Genomic DNA, 22,193 nt, shown 5'->3' on the forward strand with positions numbered 1-22,193 from the left:
TGAATGGATCATGCAACCATTGTTGAGACAAGATCAAGTGTCTGGAGCAATCAGACAATCATAGTCACGTTATTCAGTGTTACTTGCCGTGGAACTTTTCTCATGTTGACACCATTTGGGTCAAATTGTGCAGATCTTGCTTGCACTTGCCAATAAGAGCCACTCAAAATTGAACTCTATTGGCCTAAATGGTGTTGATGGTTTCTTCTCAATCAATGGAGCGCTCCACCACAAAATCGAGTTGGTACAAAGACAAAGCAGTCTGGAGGGTTGGACACGTAAAGGTCTTTGCATTTGGTATTTAAACGAACAAATGCGAGTAATAGCACATCAGTCTATTTGCAGTTGGCAGACAGTCAAGGCATCCGACATCAACATTCAATATGAACAAGTTTGTGGTAAGCAACCATCCAATTCAGAGAGCACAAAGCAATATGGTCATTGTACTAATAGCCATTATTGATGAAATCAAATGTTCCATTGTCTTGTTTCCAGGCTTTTGCAGCTTTCCTTCTCGCAGTTGCCTGCGCCGAACCTGAGGCTACCCCTTATGGTGGTTATGGGGGCCGAGGAGGTTATGGCAGCTACAGCCGTGGTTATGGCGGATATGGCCATGGCCATGGCAAGCGATCTGCCGAGGCTGAGCCTGGGTATGGCGGTTATGGTGGTTATGGTGGTGGTTACGGCCATGGCCATAGCTATGGTGGATACGGTCATGGATATGGCAAGCGATCTGCTGAGACCACTGAGATTGAGGTTGAGAAGCGATCCGCTGAGGCCGAGGCTGAACCCGGATATGGCGGCTACAGCGGCCATGGAGGTTATGGCGGTTACGGCCGAAGCTATNTAATGATTTGGAAATACAAACCAAACTTGTTGAAAACGTATTGCATGAATCCTCGAGTTATGACGGCATCTTAGATGTTGAACTTTGATTCGAGAAATCGTATTTGATTAGTTGACAGGTTAGCCCTAAAGAATAGGGGATCAAAATTACCAATTCAAACCCAAAACAAGGGGTTTATGCGGCAGCATGTGCCATCAAACTTGTGCTCATGACTTTGATGAGAATTAGAATCTAAACTGAACAAATGTCATGCTTGTTATTGGACAAAACAAGCCTTGCATTTCACCCAATCCCTGATTTGCTTCTTTACGATTGGAACTTTATTTTTACTTAGCAGTGCAATCTCTGGTTCATGACTGAGTGGGTATTTTCCCTGTCCCTTTCATTGTGGGCTACTCTTTAGAACGGGTGACGAAATTAAACTTAATACGTCAAGGACCATTGGGAAGTGAATCTGCATTGGATGGTTGCAGACGGCCATTTTACAAGGTGTGGATGTTTTGGGAAAGTTGAAAAAGGTAATTGAGAACATGGATGGATGATTTTGACCCAAAAAGAGCCAAATCCTATAGCGTGACTCATTCACATTTTTACAACTTCATATTTTGCGCATCAGCATGATCGTGAGTCCAAGCAGATATTCTTTTTATTCTATTCATGTGAGAAGTTCAACTGAGATGTCAACACATGTTTCACACAACTAATTTTTATGCATACTTTATTCCCAAAAGCAACTTTTTCCCCCTTTTTAAGTTCTTTAGGAGACAGAATCGTTTCCATTAAATACACATAGCTGAAAACTGGGATATATTGAATAATTTGTGTCATGACGAAATCAAGATTACTGAGTAAAAGAGAATTGTCGTGACCGCTGACAATAGCATGGACAAAATGAGTTATACCCCAAACATATTTCTTCTTCTACTCCGAGTCAAGCACAGAAGCTTTTGACAATGTTGGTTTTTTTTTAAGTTCAAGTAAATTATATAAGCCTGACTGGCCCTCAATCCCAATGATCTCAATGTCTTAGTATATTTCATTTATCATGAAAAAGGATATACCTAGAGTGGGCCAATTTTGGCCTGGAAAACCTATGAAAGTCCAAGTCAATTCTAGTAGTCCATGACTTACCCTACCCTCACGTTGGTCTTGCATTCAAGCCCGCCCAATGTTCAATTGGGGATTGAGGTCCTGAGCAGCTGAGGATCCCGTGACGAGTCCCTAGGATCAAATTTGCGAGACTCCTCCACTATTGGAAATGATCTTTGCAAAAGGCCAGAGCATCTGAATGAACATAGATATGTCTAAAAAGCCTCCTCTTTGAAGGGTTTGGTAGGAATACTACTTGAAGGGTCATCTATTCTATTTTTCTCCCCAAGTGCATTGCAACCTTCTTCTCCATATGGCTTGTAGTTGTTTTTTTTTGTAGAGATTTTTTTTCTCATATTGCTTGGCGGCACCTTTGGCAATTAATTGGCGCAAGACTTGATGGAAGTGGTCCAACTTGAATTAGGCCATACTTTTCGCTCTCTCACTCTTCAAACCCCATCTTTGGTTGCTGCCCTGTACACCCTGACACATGAATTTCTCCCACTTGGCTTTGATGTTCCACTTAACATTACAATTAGAATGTTTCATCATAATCTGAATTTTAAGACTTGTTCAGTGGTCTTGAATGATTGCTACCAAAGAAGCATTTCCTGTTCGGACCAAGTCCAAATCGGTTATAAAGGCATGAATAAAGCAAAACTATTTCAACTTGCTCCACGCCGAGTGACATTGACCAACTATGAATGACTTGGTGCCATTTTCTATTGTTTAGGAGGACAGGGGGCTGGCCTGGGAACTCCCCCAAACTAAATTTGCTCGAAATTGATAGGCTTCCTCCAATATTATTGGTAGTAGCAAATCGATCTGACTGGGACGGATTTCTGTGTCATGTTGTAGGCTTTTTGGGAGGAAGTTGGCTGGACCATCGACAAAACATTTCGTTTTTAACAATCTATTCCGCCAATAACTTACTTTTATAGTAGAAGCCGCTAGCAATGTAGAAGTTATGGCTAAAACGCTTGGAGAGCATTTTTATTTCTAAGTCGATCTCTCTGATGAAGTAGATCATGGCCTTTGGTTGAACAGGCTTCATGAGATTGGAATTCAAGGCAAGGTTCTTCATTGGGTAAAAAGTTTCCTTCATGATAGGGAGCAATTGGTTAAGGTAAGTTCAGGGCACACCCGTGTTGCAATTGCAAAGAATAACATTTGAACTCAGAGCAATTGTAATTGATTACATTTGGACCAATGTAATTAAGGTTTTTCAATTACAAATTAAAAAAAACATTGTCACCCATATGGCAAAAAAGTTTCAAAACAAGGCCTGTACAACATTTGGAAATGACTTGTAGTTTTTTGAGCACGAGGAAAAGAAAATGTAGTTGAAATTAATTGTACTTGTACAAGTTTGAAAATTAAGTATTGCACATGCATTTGTAGTTGTAAATAATAATTGTAAAAAAATGTATGAAGCAATTGACACAGGCCTGGTTGAGGGGTCACTTAGTGGCATATATGATGTTAAGTCAGGTATTCCACAGGCCTTCATTTTAGGGCCCCTCCTTTTCATGATATTCATTGCTTCGCTTCAAAAGCACAGTATTACAGCCAGTTTCTTTTCTTCTGCTGATCATACAAAATTAGTTCGTGGTAGGAATGGTCAAGATTCTAGAAGTTTGATACATGTAGAGGGCTTAGATTGAATCGACTCTTGGGTTTCTGAGAGTATTATGGCCTTGAAGGAATTAAAATTCCGCTCAATGGCACTTAGGTCAACACCATTTAACACTCCATTGGGAGATGATGGGGTTTGTGATACTGAGCAGATTTCGTCCATGATGGACGTAGTGATTTAGGGGTAGTCAGTTGTCCAAAACAATCTAAAATTCGATGAGCTTGTCCAGTTGAAGATGGGTAAAGCTTTTCAAGCATGTGGTTGCACACTATGTTGGACGTCTAAGTACAGTTTAAATAGTATCTCGATGCTAACAGTGTACAAGACGGTTGTTCAGCCACAGCTTGAATATGCTTTGCCCATTTATTTGGGTTCCAATTAGCTTAGGAGGCTTGTAAAAGGTCGAACAAGTCATATTAGGTCCATAGGTAATCTCATTGTAGGAATGACAGAGCTCTCGTATTGGAAGAGATCAAAGAAGTAGGGATTGTGCACTGTTCAGAGAAAGTACAAAAAACTATCTAGTATGGCTCGCTTTCAAGCAAAAATGACTATGATTGTCTGATTGCTCCAGACACTTGATCTTGTCTCAACAATGGTTGCATGATCCATTCACGTTATTCAGTGTTACTTGCCGTGGAACTTTTCTCATGTTGACACCATTTGGGTCAAATTGTGCAGATCTTGCTTGCACTTGCCAATAAGAGCCACTCAAAATTGAACTCTATTGGCCTAAATGGTGTTGATGGTTTCTTCTCAATCAATGGAGCGCTCCACCACAAAATCGAGTTGGTACAAAGACAAAGCAGTCTGGAGGGTTGGACACGTAAAGGTCTTTGCATTTGGTATTTAAACGAACAAATGCGAGTAATAGCACATCAGTCTATTTGCAGTTGGCAGACAGTCAAGGCATCCGACATCAACATTCAATATGAACAAGTTTGTGGTAAGCAACCATCCAATTCAGAGAGCACAAAGCAATATGGTCATTGTACTAATAGCCATTATTGATGAAATCAAATGTTCCATTGTCTTGTTTCCAGGCTTTTGCAGCTTTCGTTCTCGCAGTTGCCTGCGCCGAACCTGAGGCTACCCCTTATGGTGGTTATGGGGGCCGAGGAGGTTATGGCAGCTACAGCCGTGGTTATGGCGGATATGGCCATGGCCATGGCAAGCGATCTGCCGAGGCTGAGCCTGGGTATGGCGGTTATGGTGGTTATGGTGGTGGTTACGGCCATGGCCATAGCTATGGTGGATACGGTCATGGATATGGCAAGCGATCTGCTGAGACCACTGAGATTGAGGTTGAGAAGCGATCCGCTGAGGCCGAGGCTGAACCCGGATATGGCGGCTACAGCGGCCATGGAGGTTATGGCGGTTACGGCCGAAGCTATGGTGGCCATGGCCATGGTTATGGTAAACGATCTGCTGAGGCTGAGGCTGAGCCTGGATATGGCGGTTATGGTGGTTACGGTCATGGCCGCAGCTATGGTGGTTACAGACATGGATATGGCAAGCGATCTGCTGAGGCTGAGGCTGAGCCTGGATATGGCGGTTATGGTGGTTATGGTCATGGCCGCAGCTATGGTGGTTATGGCCATGGTTACGGTTATGGCAAGTAATTGTTGTCCTCTAAATCTGATTGACAAGCAAATGTTAGACAACCCACTGGAGCCCATTATATGTCCCACTGGATCATTGTTAATGATTTGGAAATACAAACCAAACTTGTTGAAAACGTATTGCATGAATCCTCGAGTTATGACGGCATCTTAGATGTTGAACTTTGATTCGAGAAATTGTATTTGATTACGTTGACAGATTTTTTTCTCATTTCTCTGTTCTTGTCCATCCAATGGGTTCATGTTCAGTCAGTTGGTCCAAATTCATCCAGTTGGCCTATACTCATCCAATTTTTCAATGTTAATCCAGTCTATGTTCATCTGGTTGGGCCAAGTTAATCCAGGTAGTCCATGTTCATTCAATTGGTCCATGTCCATCTGGTCAGTCCATGTTCATGCAATGGGTTCATGTTCATCCAGTGGGTCCATGTTTTCCGGGTCCCTGTTCATCCAGTTGGTCCATGTTCATCCAGTCCATGTTCATCCGGTCGGTCCATGTTCATCCAGTTGGTCCATGTTCATCCAATGTGTCCATGTTCATCCGGTTGGTCCAAGTCTGTCCAACTTCTCTGGTCCATGAGGCCATCCTGCGGGTGCTCGGGTCGATCCCTAGAGATCATGGGTCCATCCCAAGAGGTCACATATGATGTGAATAAATCCGCATCACTCAGTAAATAAAAGTGAACAAATAAAATAATTGAAATGACCAAGTGTTTGTTGAACCTTTTGTTATACCATTTAAATTGATAATGAGCTTTAATTGTGACTTATGGCCATGTCAAAAGGGATTGAATAGGATAAATAGCTGTATAAACATGTACTGAAATGGGTTAAAAAGGACTGATCAGCACGGTAAAAGATGATTAAATTATGATTTCACAGAGGCAATGAGAACACGTTCAATGGACATGAAAGAAATGAGAAGAGGATCACCAGAAATGCAAAAGGGCAGAGTGAGAGGATGAAATTATTGGTTCTTGGAATTAAAAGGATGGGCCACATTGACCAGGTCATTTGTCAGCTCCTGCCGAAAGCAGTACTTCCAAAAAGGAAATGCATCATAATTAACGAGCTTAAATCACATAATCAGTGCTTTTTTTGTTGTGGATGAGTCAAGAAATATTTCGTTTTACCAACCCAAAAGTTCGTCTCAACACTCGATCGAAAATAGCCATTTGAAACTGCGATTTCATATGATGCGATGAATATCCAAGACAAGGTTCGCCGTTAAGCAATTCTTTAAGGTCAAGGCATCTCTTAGCGACATCCTTGATGCCAAAATTCTTGATCAGCCCTATCGTCAAAAATTACAAGTTGTTCATCTTGAGCTCCTGGGAATGATATTCTAATTAGCGGTAGAACACGAACGGTCATACTTTTCAAACGTTTTCAAATTTATGATGATATTGGTTCAGCTCCCCGATCCATCATTGTCAACAGGCTTGAAGTGGTTATTTCAGACCAGATCATCAGCAGTCAACGCCATAACGATGCTGCGCATATTGAACCGGAATTTGTCGGCCAAATAAATGTGGTTTCTTGTACAATTCGTTTCTTTGTTTGATTTTGATTTGTTCGTAAAAATATTTTCATCCGTCCAGATCCCCACCTCAGTGAAGCTAACAACTGTTGAAGATTGCTTTTCGGCCATCCCTTCAGGTTCACGATTCACTTCGCCTTGATCAGGATGCCATAAGTCGTCGCTTAGGATACTTTGCGATCCTAGACCATCTTCCTCGTTCTTGCCCTCCCCCAGGTTAGATTACGACACACACAGGTCAGCCTTTTATCAAGCGACGAGAACAGGTCTAGTTTCGTCCTTTGTCGATTCCTGCCACCGGGATGACCCGATTCCTCGAAAACTCTTAATGCCTCTTTGATGCTGTTAGAGGCATGCAAATAACCAATAACTATCCTTGTTGATGTTCTTCTTTTAGAGCAAACCGCCTTAATCGAGGGCCCTGATGACTTCACGCGCTGGTCGGTTAAGTTTTAAAAATATGCGTGCGGTCAAAAATATCTAGACTTAAGTCGATTTCAGACGATCAACCACTTGGTTGGCTTCATATTCCAATGGATAGTCTACTGAGAATTGATTTCAAACCAAACAATTGTACTTTTCAGATCAAATGGTTGGTCGTTTGATGTTTCGTCTTGTTTTGTTTCTTTCATTGTCGGGTTGCACCTCCCTAACTGGGCCAAACATGGGATGATTGATGTTATCACAGCCACCATTATTGCTCACCACACGCTTGGGAATGGCCTTAGGTTCCTCATTTATGGTGCTTTAGCACTTACTTATGTGGGAATTTAAATACCCAAAAGGAGACTGGATTCGCCCTGCCAGGGATCGAACCAAGGGTGGTACAATGGAAAATTCTAACAATACCCTACGGCTGCTTGTCAATTCATCTTTCAGTGTCTGGAAATGTATTGTATAGTACAACAGTACTTTAGTTCGTTTAGGTTGGAATAACGTGGAACAAAAGCAAACAAACTTGGGTTTCCTTTCTTATCTAAAATTACCTCAACTTCCGATTGCTGCCAATTTCGCATGTTTGACATCAATACTAATCCGGGTGACAAGGGAAAATAAGAAAGTACTAAATCAAAGAATTTTAGTAGGGACACTTTTTGAAATCAGAGAACCACAAGTTCGATCAAAGTGATGTGCAATTCAGGAGTGCTACTAAATATATCAATCCGTAAAAGAATAACCATAAAGGAAGGCATCTTGTCGGTAAACGACATCCATTTTTTACACTTGTCATGACTCATGACATTAGGTGATAAACTCACAGAACTGCTGGAGGCCAGAATCTTTTGATTGTTCAATTTTCAGTGATTTTCAAATTAAAAATAATGTTTCAACATGCGTTTTGGAAAAGAAACCGTTTTGTACGTTAGAATACTTGTATTCTGCTCTGATAATTTACTGAAGCTCAAACATGTTTGTCAAACAATTTGCCAACCTTTTTTTGCCTTTGTCTTTGCCTCAGTACATTGATGCTTGTGCAGTACTTAAAGGTATTTGAATAGTAAATTTTGGCAAAGAAAGATCCACACAGGATTGAGCAAATTTCTGAACATCTGGTGAAATTACTACCAAGTTGTCCAAAAATGACGAAAGTGTTAGAACCTTTTTAACTAGACTGGTGAAGAGCGAAAAAAAAAGAGAGTCCAAATTTCCACCCTGTCTATGATACGTAATCGAATTGTGATGGAAACGATTTTTCATCGTGACCTTACCTGTCAACTCGTTGCTTTTGGCTCTTTGAACATATACCTGTTGTTCTTCATGTTTTTCACGCCAAATCAAATACGGCGCAAAAAAGCAACAAATATTTTTTCGCGACTGAACGCAATTTTACCTAAAGAAGGAAAACATATTCCGGCTCTGACTGATTTAATGTACAATGAACGAACGGTTTCATTTTAATAGCGTTGCATCGTGACCCATTAATTTGAGATATACACCGCTCTCGTCTCTATTTCATGTATTTTTTACTCGACCAACGATTTCACAACATCCTTTTCGCAAAACAAGATGCCAACACACACTGCGTACAAGTAGTCCTTCAAAAAGGCGAAAAGATCTTGAAGATCCGTGTTGACCTCAGACACAGGGACACATCGGATACAGATCTGCTGATCAATCAGATCCGATATGAAATCGAATTCCACAACTGGATCATTGGGTTGCGTTTGATTTTGGAATTTATCGTTGACTTTTTGAACCTCGAACTCAAGGAGATTGACACCTTTGGCTCGTGCATTTTTCAGACTGGGTTGCAATCTACCTTTCCAAGTATTGAAGAACCCACGAAGACGACAAGAGGTCAGAGGTTGGGGTTCGACCTTTGATTTCTTGATGTCTCCCTCATCTTGATCGCTCCGATCAATAGAGATTTGGATGTGCAATTCAAAGTCTGTGGGAGCATCCGGTGGCACAAATAAAGCGGCTCGAAGTCGATTTCCAGGATTTCGGCTCTCTGAATCGAATCCTTCACTCTTTAAGAGCAAACAGTCCTTTAGGATCCTAAGGATAAGTTTACTCATGTAATGTCCAGTTTGCTTTGAGTCACATTCTCCATCTTGAATCATGGAGGTGAGATTGTTCACGTCTGAAAACCTCATTGACACAGATATGGCTCTAGCTTGTTTTAAGTCTGCGCTTGGTTTTGTACAGTAGTCACAATTTTCCAGGGTGAAAAAACCGTCCAGTTTCAAGCAATCTCGGGCTTGAAGATATTTTTTTGCTTGTTCGCAGACTCTCTTGAAATGAGCCAAGCCAGGTCCTTTCACATTTTTGCAAATGTTTCTCGTTTGTTCAAACGGATCAAATAGTATGAATTGGTTAGCGCTTTCTGGCTCTGGAACCACTTGATTTGGTTTCAATTCGCTTTTAGGATGAACTTCTGCTGTTCGGGAGCAAATAAAATCCCTTTCGTAATCAAAGGTGCTTAAAAATTCAAAGAATCCCATGAGCACAGGAACGAACTGAATACTTTTAGGGGTAGGTTTAATTTGAGATAGGTCGCGAGTGAACCCAAAATCCCATTCTTCCACTACTTCATGCTGATTACAGGCCTCGTTGAATTCCGTCACTTTGGGCAAATACTTTTCTCTTTGCAAATAGACTAAAACAAGAATGACGAGAGCGTAACTGGTGAGACTCCTCGGGGATCTTGGGCCGATTAATTTTGATTCCTTGCTCCACACTTTAAGAAAAATTAGCAGAGGCCGCAATTTTGGGTCCCAACCCAAAATTGTTTCGATGAATTGAGTGTTGAGATAAGCCATTCGATTGGAGCAATTAATATCACATTGGATGCCTGTTGAGACGTGCACGAACTTGATGATCGGGGTTTGAGCTTCAAAAATGCGCTTGATGTTGGCGAACAAATGTCGATTGCGATGCAGAACTCGGCTGATGAATGACAATTTCATTAACACAAGCTCTCGGCTATTTGGACTCTTAGCGTCCAAGATATTGGGTAGATTTCCTTCCAATTCTATTGGAATAGCTTTCCCTTTTTCCACTTCAAGTCTCTTGTTTTTAAAAGAAATGGAATCTTGCAAATCTTGTAAAGATATGCCGGCATTCTTCAAAATATCATCGGTGAGATCTATAATTGAGAAAATAAAAAGGTTGAAGTAAGTATCTCGGCAATGAATCAGTTGCGTGATCTCTAATCTTGGCATTGAAAGCAAGAAATTCAAGCCATTTTTCTCCAGAAAATTGTCCCAACTTTATTCCAATACTCACCAAAATCAATGTAACAATCAAGGTCGCCACCTTTCAAACTTATGCCTGATTTTGACGAACCAAATGCCAGCACCTCTAATTTGAGGGCCACCGCTTTCAAAACCTTTTCTAAAGTTTCAATCACTTCCGCACGGCCTTTCGTCAATTCAGGGCCTAATTCCGCGATTTGCGTCACCAACAAGACTTGATCATTAGGATTATTGATGGCAGCCATCTTGGATAACATCTGGAAAAAGGGCCCAGTTTTGCTTTCATGACTTTGCTCTAGTTCATTTCAATTCCGACCTCGGAGCTTGGACCAATCCTCAACAAATTACCTCCGGTATGATGATATTTTCCGACTTATTTTGATTGGGCTTGGGATCCTGGTTCTTTTTAAATACGATGATGTGACGATCCTCGATGAGATGCTTCTTGACAGTCAAAGTAGCCTTGGCATCCAGCCTAGTTCGCAAGAAAAAGAAAAACACATTCCTGTCAATTCTCCCACCTTCACTTGCACATCAAGCTATCACTGTACTCAGATTTGAATTCCACAAAGAAGAAGGCAAACTGCTTTTGGCTCAAGTTCGGCGTCATCCGATATCCAAAATACACGCTGGCCAATGGTCCCAAAGTGGACAAATAGGCCAGAATCGGGCCCTCGCTGATGCCACGTACATCTGCAACACAGTGTAGCCGTCAGGACAAAGGCCTATTTCATGACCTCAACTCATATTTACCCGGACAGTACACCATGTGCGATTCCGGCTTCAAATCTTCGGATCTCTTCCGGAATCGCTTGGCGTGAGCTCTTTCCAGGAAATGCTGATGAGCTTGGGCAAAATCTGCGAATCCAGACCGGTTACAAGCCACACAGGCTATGTTACTCAAGACAAGGCAGTCCATGAAGGTGATGGAGGTGGATCAGGTGGATCAGGTGGATAGCTGTAATCTGAAAGAGAGAAAGATGAAGTCATCTGTTCATCGTAGATTGTTCGTTGAACCGAGAGACTCTTTAGTAGTTTTCTAACCAGGGTTATCACATTCTAGACAGTTATCTCATCCAGATAAAATTAAGACAAAATACCTCTTACAGTTGATAATCAGTTTGGGGAAGATGCGTTAGAATCGTTAGAATGCTTGGCACAACTCATACTCAAGTTTCCCAAACGTTGATTGACTTGAAACATAACAAACAAAGCAGTTCTGTGGAAAGGGCGGCAAATTGAAAACCATGTCGCTGCTGCGAAACAATACTCAAGCGTGAAAATGAAGCTTTTCAAAAATCTACTCCATGTAAATTAGGAGCACACTTAGTTAGCTCTAGGTTGTAATTTAAGATATCATCTATTTCACCGCTACTCAGTTACATCGAATTTAGTGGTCCAAATTTCATCGTTTTTAGCCCCAAAATGCCCCGGTTATTTGTTAATTCAATTTCCCAAAGATATAATATCGATTTTTATTATCGCAAAAATGAATGGCTATTTTTTTTCATTTCTTTCATAATTTCAAATTAACTTAAAACCTTATACAACCATATCTAAAACCCTCAAACAAGCAGATTTTTGAAAATTTATTTTTTAAAACGTCCAAGGTACATTTAGTTGAGTGGTCACTGAAAATTTCACAAATATTAATGAAACATTAAAGAAGCTATTTTCAATCAGTTTCAACAAAGTCTTCAGGAAACGATAAAATCTATAACATTGTTTGTTTCATGTATTGTTTTCAGAATTCAAGTGAATGCATAACTAATTGTACACATGATGATTGTAAAACACATTTTCAAAGATTACACTTTTAGTGTGTTTTAAGTGAAATTATATAGCATTTTTAGCCATTATGAGACTATGTAAGAAGAGAAAAAAATAATCTTTTGTTTTTGTGATGTTGAAAATTGATGTTAATTCTTTCGGAAATTGAATTAACATGTATCCAGGGCATTTTGGGGCTATAAAAACTATGAAATTTGGACCACCAAATTCCATGTAACTAAGAAGCGGTGAAATAGATGATTTATTAATTTATATTCAAGAGCTAAGTGTGCTCCCAACTTGCATTGGGCAGGTTTTCGAAAATTTTAGTTTATATAATGTTTTTAGGTATGTAAGTCTTTTATGTGGGCTAGAATTTCATAAAGCAATAAAATCAAAATTGTTCCCCATGATTTTCTGAGAGAGAAAAATGCTAAGATGTGCTTGGGAATTTCCATCAAATCATCACGGGGTCTTGAGTCCTCCTCTCCTCCGTGCCGAGGAGGAGAGGAGGACTCAAGACCCCGTGGTTCAGCACCTACCATCGAGAGCTGAGGGGTCAAATGCTTCAAAAACTGCGTAGTGCCAAAACGAGCCAAACACCGGAGACTTGGGAGCAATATGCGATGTCAAGAATTGCATATCACAAGTCTCTGAGGAGCGCCGAGTCAGCCCACCAAAGGTTGGAAGTGGAGAACCTGCTCTCTTCATCGGCCCCGTCCCGGATGGCGGGCTTGTACAAATGTGCCAAAAAGCCCGCCACCAACTCGGAAATTCCCGTGAGCAAATTCCTCCTCCACTGTCAAGAACTGTTTGCATCAACATCGGAAACAGTAGTGGAGGAGGTCCAGGGCTGCCCAGAAGAACACCATCCCCTTTTGCAGCCCTTCACGGAACCCGAGATGGACGTGGCCTTCAAGAAGATGAAGAGCAAAGCCCCCTCAACATCTGGGGTCTCTCCTTTCCAACTTTCACTTCTCCGGATCCAAACCCAGCCACTCCTTCAAGATCTTTTCAGCCTCGCCCTCCATTCTTCCTTCTTCCCACCAGCGTGGATGGAGTCAGCCATCATCTTCATCCATAAGAAGGGGCCCAGGGACATTCCAAACAACCATCGGACCATTGCCTTGGAGAACCCCTTCTTGAAGATGATGTCCACCCTATTAGCTGCCCGCTTGTCTGGATTGGCCGAGGATAGGGATCTCCTTAACCAGTTCCAATTCGGTTTCCGGAGAAGCCGCTCAACCACCACGGCAGCCACTCTCCTCTATGAAATTGTGCATTCCAACATCAGCAACAAGAGGAGAGTGTATGGATGCTTTGTGGATTTCTCCAAAGCATTCGACAGGGTGGACCGAACGCGGTTATTCCTCAAACTCCAACTGTGGGGAGTTCCGCGTTCAATCTGTGTCCTGCTATCCAACATCTATGCGGGACTCAGATGCTCCATTCGTTCTGGTGAGGACCTATCCCCCTGCTACTTCACTTCCATTGGCCTTCCGCAGGGGGATCCACTATCGCCAATTCTTTTCAATCTTTATGTATCCGACCTGCCTGAAGCCCTCACTCACCAAGGCCCCACCATCAACCATTTTCCTATTCAATATATTCAATATGCAGACGACCTGGTTCTCTTGGCTAATTCAGCCGTGGAATTGCAAAATGCCATCAATGCACTCCACGGTTATTGCCAAGAGAACGGCCTTCAAGTCAACACCATCAAGACGAAGGCCATGGTTTTCCATAAAGGTCGTCTGCCTCCCACCTCCTTCCATATTAACAATAGTCCGATTGAAATCGTCAATAGTTTTAACTACGTCGGTTTCACCTTCTCCACCCAACTCTCATTCACCAATCACCTCAAATCCACAATAACTAAGGCCAGGGCCAGGATCGGATACATATGCAATAGACTTCCCATGAAGAATCTTCCCCTCCCAATAGTCCTTCAACTCTTCCGGATCTACGTCACCCCAATTTTTCTCTACGGCCTACACCTTTGGCTTCCCAACTCCGCCCAATCCGCCCTCAAATCCGCCGATGCCACCTACACCAAGTTCCTCAAGCGATACCTCTGCGTGCCCCAATATGCCAACAATGCATGGACACATTTTCTATGTGAAACCGAGCCCCTTACCATCGGGCTGGCAAGGTTAGTGTCCAACAGTGTTGGGAACCTGACCTTTCCGGAGGTGATGTCCGGACACAAGTTATCATTTCCGGTCAAGGACTTGTTAACACCTTATTGTCCTTGGCCCGACATCCCTTCGGAGTATTGGCAGTCACGCACCTTTGTCCGGCTCCCAGCCAAATACCATCAGCGACGGGAGTTGACAAAGGATCTGTTCAATCTGGCCCATCCACTCTACTGCAATAACCAAGATTTTCATCACTTACCTCTACCTACCTGCCTTTGTACTATCTGTAACTCACCTCTTACCTTTTTTCATGTGCATTGAACCAATTCTAGTCATTCTCATTGTGATATCACTTTCTAGTCAACTATTTTATTGCCTTTACCATCCTGACATTTTTCTTGTTTTATTTCTTTGTATGATGTTTATACATCAGATTTTATTTTATAGTTACTTTTACGCCATGACATGACCAAGAGTCGCAATAAAGATTATTATCATTATTATCAAAACTTTAAAGGGTATTTTTACCACTGTGTGTCTTAGAGTGGAATGAGGACACGCTTCGGATAATTTACCATACTACCCAAGACATCCCATTGAGGCATAAGCTTTGTAGCCCCAGCCCATCCTCTATACGCCATGAGCCCAACCATAAACATGGCCCAACGGGCCCAACGCATCTTTTAGATCGTATGCTCAGTTGGTGGCCAGAGTTCCTCAGCCTTGTCCTCCCCTTTTACCTTCTCCTCGGGGGGTTTTCTCCCCCTCCCCCTAAGATGAATTTTGTCCTAAATCAGGATTGTTTTAAGGTTTGAAGACCTCGTCAAAGATGCGATAGCTCTAGTCCATTGAAGGACTATCTGCCCATAAAAGGGCTTTATTTGAATGTGCATTGTCTTATTTCCAAAAAAGATAGCACAAAGATCAAGGTTCTTGAGGAACTAGCTTTAGATAGGCAGGTCTCGTTCATTTCCATGACAGAACTATGGCCTCTACAAGGGGTCTTAGATAGCCATGGTTGGCTTTAATTTAGTTCGATGTGATAGTGTACGGTCTAATGGGGAAGTAGAAGTCTTAGTTTGTGACCTCCATGGTCTTTACCAGTCCATTGTGACAATATGTAGGCCCCCTCTTGTTCAGTAAACTCGTTTTTGTCAGCTCTCAAATTCACAGGAAATGAGCCAGACTGGGCACTTTACTCAAAGGTTTTCTTTGTAGGGGACAGAATTTTCCGGCTAGTGTTGTAGAGTGGGAGGTTAATCCAAAAAGGTGCATACCGATTTCGAAATCGATATCTCAGTCGTTCGAAAGGCTGGAGGAGTGTGCGATCCTGCGGTCAAATGTTAAGCTCATTAATTCAAAATGCTTATCTTGAGAACATTATGATCTTACAGATTACTAGTTGTCACATGGACATACTGGATCAAATCTGGGTCACTTTTAAAGATAATGATAAGTATTGATAACGTTTATTGCTACTCTTGTTCATGTCAGATTGTAATCTGCAGATATATAAGCATTTATATACATAACATAAAAAGATTAGAAAAAACGGATAGTGTGATAAAATAGTTGACGAGAGTGATATCACATCAGACATGACTACCGGGTGTCGAAGATAAGATTAGACAGATAATCTTTTTTTCTACAATCCTTGAAACCTTTCAAGGTTGCGTGAGTTTATATCAATTTTTCTTGTCATTGTCCGCTCTTTTCATTTATGTAAACAAAAATACCAAAAAATCAAAGCTGAATTTCATGAACGCAAAAAGAGAATCCATTGTAGCGTTGCTGTGTGCGGGATACACTTCTACAGAAGTAAGTCGAACCTTAAAGTTCAAGCTTTGTGTGCTTGAAGCATAGTCAAGTCAGCTGGTCTTTGAATGCGGAATGATTTTTAAAGGTTAGGTGATTCCTTCTTTTTCTTGCCGCAGAGAGATAAAATAGTGTCACAGGGCCGGTTGGGCACTCTTAGGTGGCTTGGACTAGCTTGAGCTGTTACACGAATCATTTTTCTATTTTACCACTACCATGGCCTTAACCATGAATATACCGGGTGCATCATAATCCCTTATACAAAAATTCTACATTGGTGTGATCATGCTGTAGCACAAGCTATGTACATTAAAGAACAAAACATTAATAATATAAGTTTGAGTATAATTAATATACATATTTATTTTTCAAAAACACTGCCTTTTTTCAATGCATTTTTCAACACGGGACCGGAAACTTTCACAGACGTGCTTCAGGTCGGGGGCGGACATCTGGGCCCAGTGGTACTCGACGGAGGCCTTGAGATCCTTGATGCTGTTGTGATGGGAAGCACATGCCCTCTCCTCAATTCCCGACCAGACATGGTAGTCGAGGGGATTTAGGTTAGGCAAATTTGGAGGCCAGAACTCTTTTAGCCAAAATCCCTCCGACCCCAATTTGTTGGCAAGGTACTTTTGAACGAGGTTACAGGTGTGAGCAGGCGCGCCGCCGTCTTGAGTCCACACAAAGTTTCCCTTGCTGTAGGTAGCCAAAAGAGTCAGAAAAACTTTTCAAACCAGAATATTCTTGTAAGATTTGCCATCAAGATTGCCCTCAATCCAGATTGGTGGGAGGGCTCTTCCATTGCTGCAAATTATGCCCAGCATCATCGCCTTCTGTGGCTTCTTGGTGTGACAAACAAACCTTACTGTAGGATCTACGGAAGCTGGAGACTCAGCAATGTATCTTGAGTTCTGTTTGTTAACAAATTTGTCCACCAAAAAGTTTTTTTCATCAGAAAATACGATGACCCGACCCTTCCTCTCACCTTTCAACCAATGGAGAATTTTTTGAGCACGTTCAAGTTGTCTGGCCCAATCCTGCTCAGTCAAAAGTTGCACATGAGTGTGGACGAGACTTTTGAGACCCAAATCCTGCTTGACAAGCCTTCTCATGGTGGCTTCAGGCACGTTTTTGTCCCTGGCGAGCTTTCTGATGGTCGTCTTTAGGTTCTTCTTCACTTCCTCTTCCACGTCCTTCTTGAGAGCCTCTGTGCAGACAGATCTGGGCCTCCCACCATTCTCCCTCTTCTTGAACCCTCCAGTCTCCTCAAACAACTTTTTTATGTTGTAGACCGTGGCCTTGGTCACGGAGAAGCGTTTGGCGATGTCCCCGACCTTATCACCGGCCTCAATCCGTGCAAAGATTTTTTGACGAAGTTCGGACATTTTGATTTTGTCGCCAATGTTTTCCATAAACAAAACCTTTCTTTCCCGCAAAATTACGTAAATATATAACAAAACCTCTGCACAAATACGTTTTTGCATGTTAATTAATAAGTTTAGCTGTAATAACCAATTAAAAAAGTGTATAAGGGATTATGACGCACCCGGTAATTGGTTTAAATCAAAAATCTTTGGCAATCTTTGGCACACTTTTCATCCCAAAAAGTATTCATTACTTGCCTGAAAAAATTATGACCGTCAAGTACAATAAACATGTTAAATCGACGGAACTGATCATCAGAGTGAGTTTGGCTTTGCCGCTGCGTTAGTACGAGCCATAGAGGAGCCGGCCAGTAGATTTAAAAACGTAAACTTAAAAGGCAGATATTTAGCTCGTGGGTGAGCAATTCAAATTGTTTGAATGAAACGTGTGCCAAAGAATTTATTCTTTGATTCTGAACTGTGACATTCATGATTAAGGCCATGGTTGTGCTAAAAAAGGAAAAAATACATGTAATGGTTCAAGCTAATCAAAGCCGCCTAAGAGGGCCCAAATGGCCCTGTGACACTATTTTATCTTGCTGCGGTAAATAAAAAATGGAATCACCAAACCTTTAAAGATCATTCCTCATTGTTACTTATTATTCCCATTTTTGTGCTATGTTCGGAACCAGTACACTCCAATACACTCGAGTATATGCTTGAGGTCCTTGAATACACTCGGGGACTGTGCTCAGCTATACTCAGCTATGCTCACGCTAGGCTCAAAGTGTACTTGTCCTCCGATCGTTCTCAGTGAGTCTGTTCAAGCCCGTTAAATGCCAGCCGGGCTCCGCCTCCCATGACCCGGAGGGATCCAAGCGGACCCGCTCTTTCCATTCCTGGGTTGACCATCTAGATAATTCAAATTGGCAATACTTTCACCTATTTGGCCATCAACAACTTCTCGTTGAGCCTCCTCCTAAAAGAATGAGTTAATGAATGAGTGAAAAACGCCTGTCAGCCTCTATGAATAGACCAATGGGTGTGGTGAAAGATCGAACTTAAATATACTCGAATTATCCAGGCCGGAATCGAAAGCGCAAGGATAGTGGAAATATAAACAAGTTTAGTATACTGGAAAGACCTCCACTCGTCTTTTGACGGTCAAAACGGAAATCCTGACCTCTCAAGAACAAGTTTCTATATTTTTGGGATAAACGTTATTTTCCACCGAGTTCCCACTTCGCACAAAATCTCGTGATTTTTAGAGCATACAGGGTGCAAAACCCAACATATATCGTAGAATGGGTTCCTCTAAAGAGTGAACCATGTCTGAGCTTGAAGCAAAATGAAGGAGGTCGTCATATCTCCCTCATGCGAGAGTCACTCCTTGGGTGGCCGCCAAGATTTTCAGTGTCAGCGGTTTGAAGCAGTAATGGCCTCAAGAAAAAGAGGACTGATGACGTCTGGGACAACCTCAAGAGCCGCACGAAGAATAGTCTTACCACCTCCATGACAAAATATGTTAGTTTTAATTCCAGTATTGAGCTGATACGAGGGCGAATCAACTTTAAAGAGGATTATGGTCATAACTTTTGTTATATTGGAGATGGGGAATTTTTATTCAACATCATTTTTCAACATAACCACCGCCGACTTCAATACATTTAACCAATCGTGCGTGCCACTTCTCAAAGACGTGCAACACGCCCCCGGCCGTGAGGTCTTTCAAAGCCCCCTCCACGCCTGTTCGAAGTTCAATTTCGGTATCAAAACGGATTCCTGAGAGCTTGGTTTTTAACTGAGGGAAGAGCCAGAAATCACAGGGTGCCAAATCCGGAGAATACGGGGCATGGGGCAAGATTTTGATATCTTTTTTGACCATGAAGTCCGCGGTGGCCCGGCTGACATGTGGCCTGGCATTGTCCTGGTGGAGAAGCCAGCCCTGGGCGATCTTTTCCGGTCTTTTCTTCCGCAAATGCTTCAGAAACGTAGACAAGACTTTGATGTAGTAGTCTGAGTTGATCGTGTGTCCCTTGGGGAGATATGTCTGGTAAATCATCCCCTTGGAGTCAAAGAAGGCAATCAGCATCAATTTCTTCTCACTCCCAACAACCTTGGCTTTCTTGGGGGGATTAGAACCCTTCGTGAGCCACTGAGCAGACATTCTTTTCATTTCTGGAGTCGAGTAGAGTATCCATGACTCATCCATAGTCACAATCGAGTCAAGAAAGGCCTTTCCTGTCTTGAAATAGGCCGATTTGAAGTCCTTCGCCATCTTCAAATGCTGCTGTTTGTGATCGTCTGAGAGAAGGCGAGGGACCCAACGAGCAGACAGTTTGGACAAATTAAGATCGTCATGAAGGATCTTGTAAACCGTCCCATACGAGAGGCCAGTATCTGATGCTATATCCTTGATGTGCACTCTCCGGTCCGAAGCAACAATGGCGGAGACCTTGGCGATATTGTCCTCGGTCCTCAGGGTTGGCTTGGGGCATTTTCCACGCTCACTTTCGATGCTTGTTCTGCCTTCCTTGAACTCTTTGAAGAGTTTGAAAACCCTGGATCGGCTAAAGGCAAGATCTCCGAAGGCCTCCGAAACGAATTTGAAGGCCTCAATGGCCGGCTTTCCAGCATACGCGTAAATCTTAATGGCGCCGCGTTGATCAGCCATGGTTCGTTTGAGAGAATTGGTGAGGGGTGTTTCGAAGTCGCTTACTTTGAATCGAGCTGCAGAAGTTGCTGTTCATTTTTTCGGAAGACCCAAAACACAAAAATTGTGCGAAATGTTCTAAATTTGATCACACAGAACTTTGAGCGTTATCTATTTAGCCATTTTTGTGCAATTGCAATAATCCTCTTTAAACTTGATTTGCCCTCGTATTATCATGGCTGGTTGAAATTGTCAGGCTTTGGCCCCAAAGTAAAAGAATTATTAGTCTTAATATTGGTTCTGCATCCTGCAGATATCTTCGTTAATATATGCTTCTTCAAACGAAGTTGTACATTCATTGAAAATCTTGATCAAGTCGTGTGGCTAATGGTGCGTCTACACGAGAAACATTCTGCCACAAAGTTTGCCTAATTATTTCGGAAATGTTTGGTATTTGACTAACAGTTCATCTCTGAGCCGTCTACACGTGAAACTTCCCGATCGAAACGGTTTGACAAATATTTTGATTTAGATTTCTAATCAGATGACCTTGCAAGTGATTGTATCATTTCCCAATGGGTCATTCATTCAATATTTATGTTATGCACGCTAAACAAGATGATTCGTATTATGAACATAGGAAAACTGAGGAATGAAATTTGAAAAAAACACCGATGGGCACTATCATGATGAGAATGTTTCGCTTTCCAAAAAGGTCCTTTATTTTGCCCATTTCAATCTGTGCGATCATATTTTGGCTGAAACCGATTACTACTTGAAGGCGTGTTTTGCCCCGTTCTATGAACTGTACCATAAACTACCTGATGCAATTTTAATAAAAAAAATGCTTTTCGAAAGGTTTTCGACATTCATTTTGACTATAAATCATAAACCAATTGTTTGGAAACGAAAACCCGACCAATTTTCCACCTCATTATAATCGTGAATAAATGGACAACAGTTCTCTAAGAGTATCAAACTATTTAATAGCCGAGTACAGGTCGAAATATGACAACGATATATAGTTCAAAGGTCATTTCAGAAACGTTAACACAAATATAGTAAGAGCATTAGTGTCAGCCAAAGTGTCTTTATCACTTTTAATGCTCCTACTATATTTGTGTTAACGTTTCTGAAATGACCTTTGAACTATATATCGTTGTCATATTTCGACCTGTACTCGGCTATTAAATAGAAAATATAATTATTGAATGAATGACCCATTGGGAAATGATACAATCACTTGCAAGGTCATCTGATTAGAAATCTAAATCAAAATGTTTGTCAAACCGTTTCGATCGGGTAGTTTCACGTGTAGACGGCTCAGAGATGAACTGTTAGTCAAATACCAAACATTTCCGAAATAATTAGGCAAACTTTGTGACAGAATGTTTCTCGTGTAGACGCACCATAATATATCAATATTGAGTATGCTTTCATTTAAATACAAACTGTTAAATTGTAGAAAAGTTGAAATTTGCCAAGATCGTTGAGTTTTCCAACTAACTGTGTCCGTTTGCACTGACAACTGGAGAAATTCTACTAGCCAGTTAGTTCTTTATGCCATTGTTTGAATAGATAGTACGAGGGCTGTGTCACTTATACCGGTACTTTAGGAATAGCTCTTGAAATGTAAAAGATAGAGCAAACTTTATTTTTAGGATTTTTCGACATATTCACCTCCAATTTCAATGCACTTATTACATCTTTTAACCCAACTCTCAAACACAAATAACAGGCCATTCTCTGAGAGCTGTCTTATCACCCCCTGCACGGCCAATTCCAGCTCATTTTGAGACCCAAAACGATGACTTGCAAGGCTCTTCTTGATCTGGGGAAAAGCCCAGAAGTCGCATGGTGCCATATCTGGACTGTAAGGTGGATGCTCCAATAATTTGATCTTTTTCTTGGTCATGAAATCCTGGGTTTCTCTACTTGTATGCGGACGGGCATTGTCTTGGTGAAGAAGCCATCCATTTGCAATTTTTTCCGGTCTTTTCCGCTTGAGATGCCCTAAA

General features: G+C 41.7%; 3 protein-coding genes across 4 annotated transcripts in view; 1 reads left to right on the forward strand and 2 right to left on the reverse strand.

Moving 5' to 3' along the window:
- LOC131889808 (keratin-associated protein 6-2-like) overlaps positions 1-22,193 on the reverse strand; it is a gene marked incomplete in the record, with an annotated part of 56,869 nt that overhangs the window by 33,902 nt on the left and 774 nt on the right.
- On the forward strand, positions 4,075-5,314 carry LOC131889809 (keratin-associated protein 19-2-like). The gene is made up of 2 exons (XM_059239007.1): positions 4,075-4,518; positions 4,616-5,314. Exons 1-2 carry the CDS (start codon positions 4,504-4,506, stop codon positions 5,192-5,194), a joined length of 594 nt encoding a protein of 197 aa, XP_059094990.1. The 5' UTR covers positions 4,075-4,503; the 3' UTR covers positions 5,195-5,314.
- Positions 8,585-11,795, reverse strand: LOC131889786 (speckle targeted PIP5K1A-regulated poly(A) polymerase-like). Of its 2 annotated transcripts, none has more exons than XM_059238965.1 (6): positions 11,533-11,795; positions 11,186-11,397; positions 10,984-11,125; positions 10,781-10,907; positions 10,464-10,689; positions 8,585-10,323 (listed from the first exon to the last, which is right to left on the reverse strand). In XM_059238965.1, the coding sequence occupies exons 2-6, from the start codon at positions 11,349-11,351 to the stop codon at positions 8,699-8,701; spliced, it is 2,286 nt and encodes a 761-aa protein (XP_059094948.1). In that variant the 5' UTR covers positions 11,352-11,397; positions 11,533-11,795; the 3' UTR covers positions 8,585-8,698. The 2 variants fall into 2 exon arrangements, with proteins under 2 accessions (XP_059094948.1, XP_059094949.1); XM_059238966.1 differs by having other exon boundaries at positions 11,540-11,558.

Source organism: Tigriopus californicus, chromosome 11 (genome assembly GCF_007210705.1).
Source record: "Tigriopus californicus strain San Diego chromosome 11, Tcal_SD_v2.1, whole genome shotgun sequence".
NCBI classification, from domain to species: Eukaryota; Metazoa; Arthropoda; class Copepoda; order Harpacticoida; family Harpacticidae; genus Tigriopus; species Tigriopus californicus.

Excerpts from the sequence above, each read along its gene's own strand:
- LOC131889786 (XM_059238965.1), bottom strand. The coding sequence starts at position 11,351 with ATGGACTGCCTTGTCTTGAGTAACATAGCCTGTGTGGCTTGTAACCGG. Across the intron at positions 10,690-10,780 it reads AAAATATCATCATACCGGAG|ATGTTATCCAAGATGGCTGC; the intron begins GTAATTTGTTGA and ends CCCTTTTTCCAG. Across the intron at positions 10,324-10,463 it reads TGATTGTTACATTGATTTTG|ATCTCACCGATGATATTTTG; the intron begins GTGAGTATTGGA and ends TCTCAATTATAG.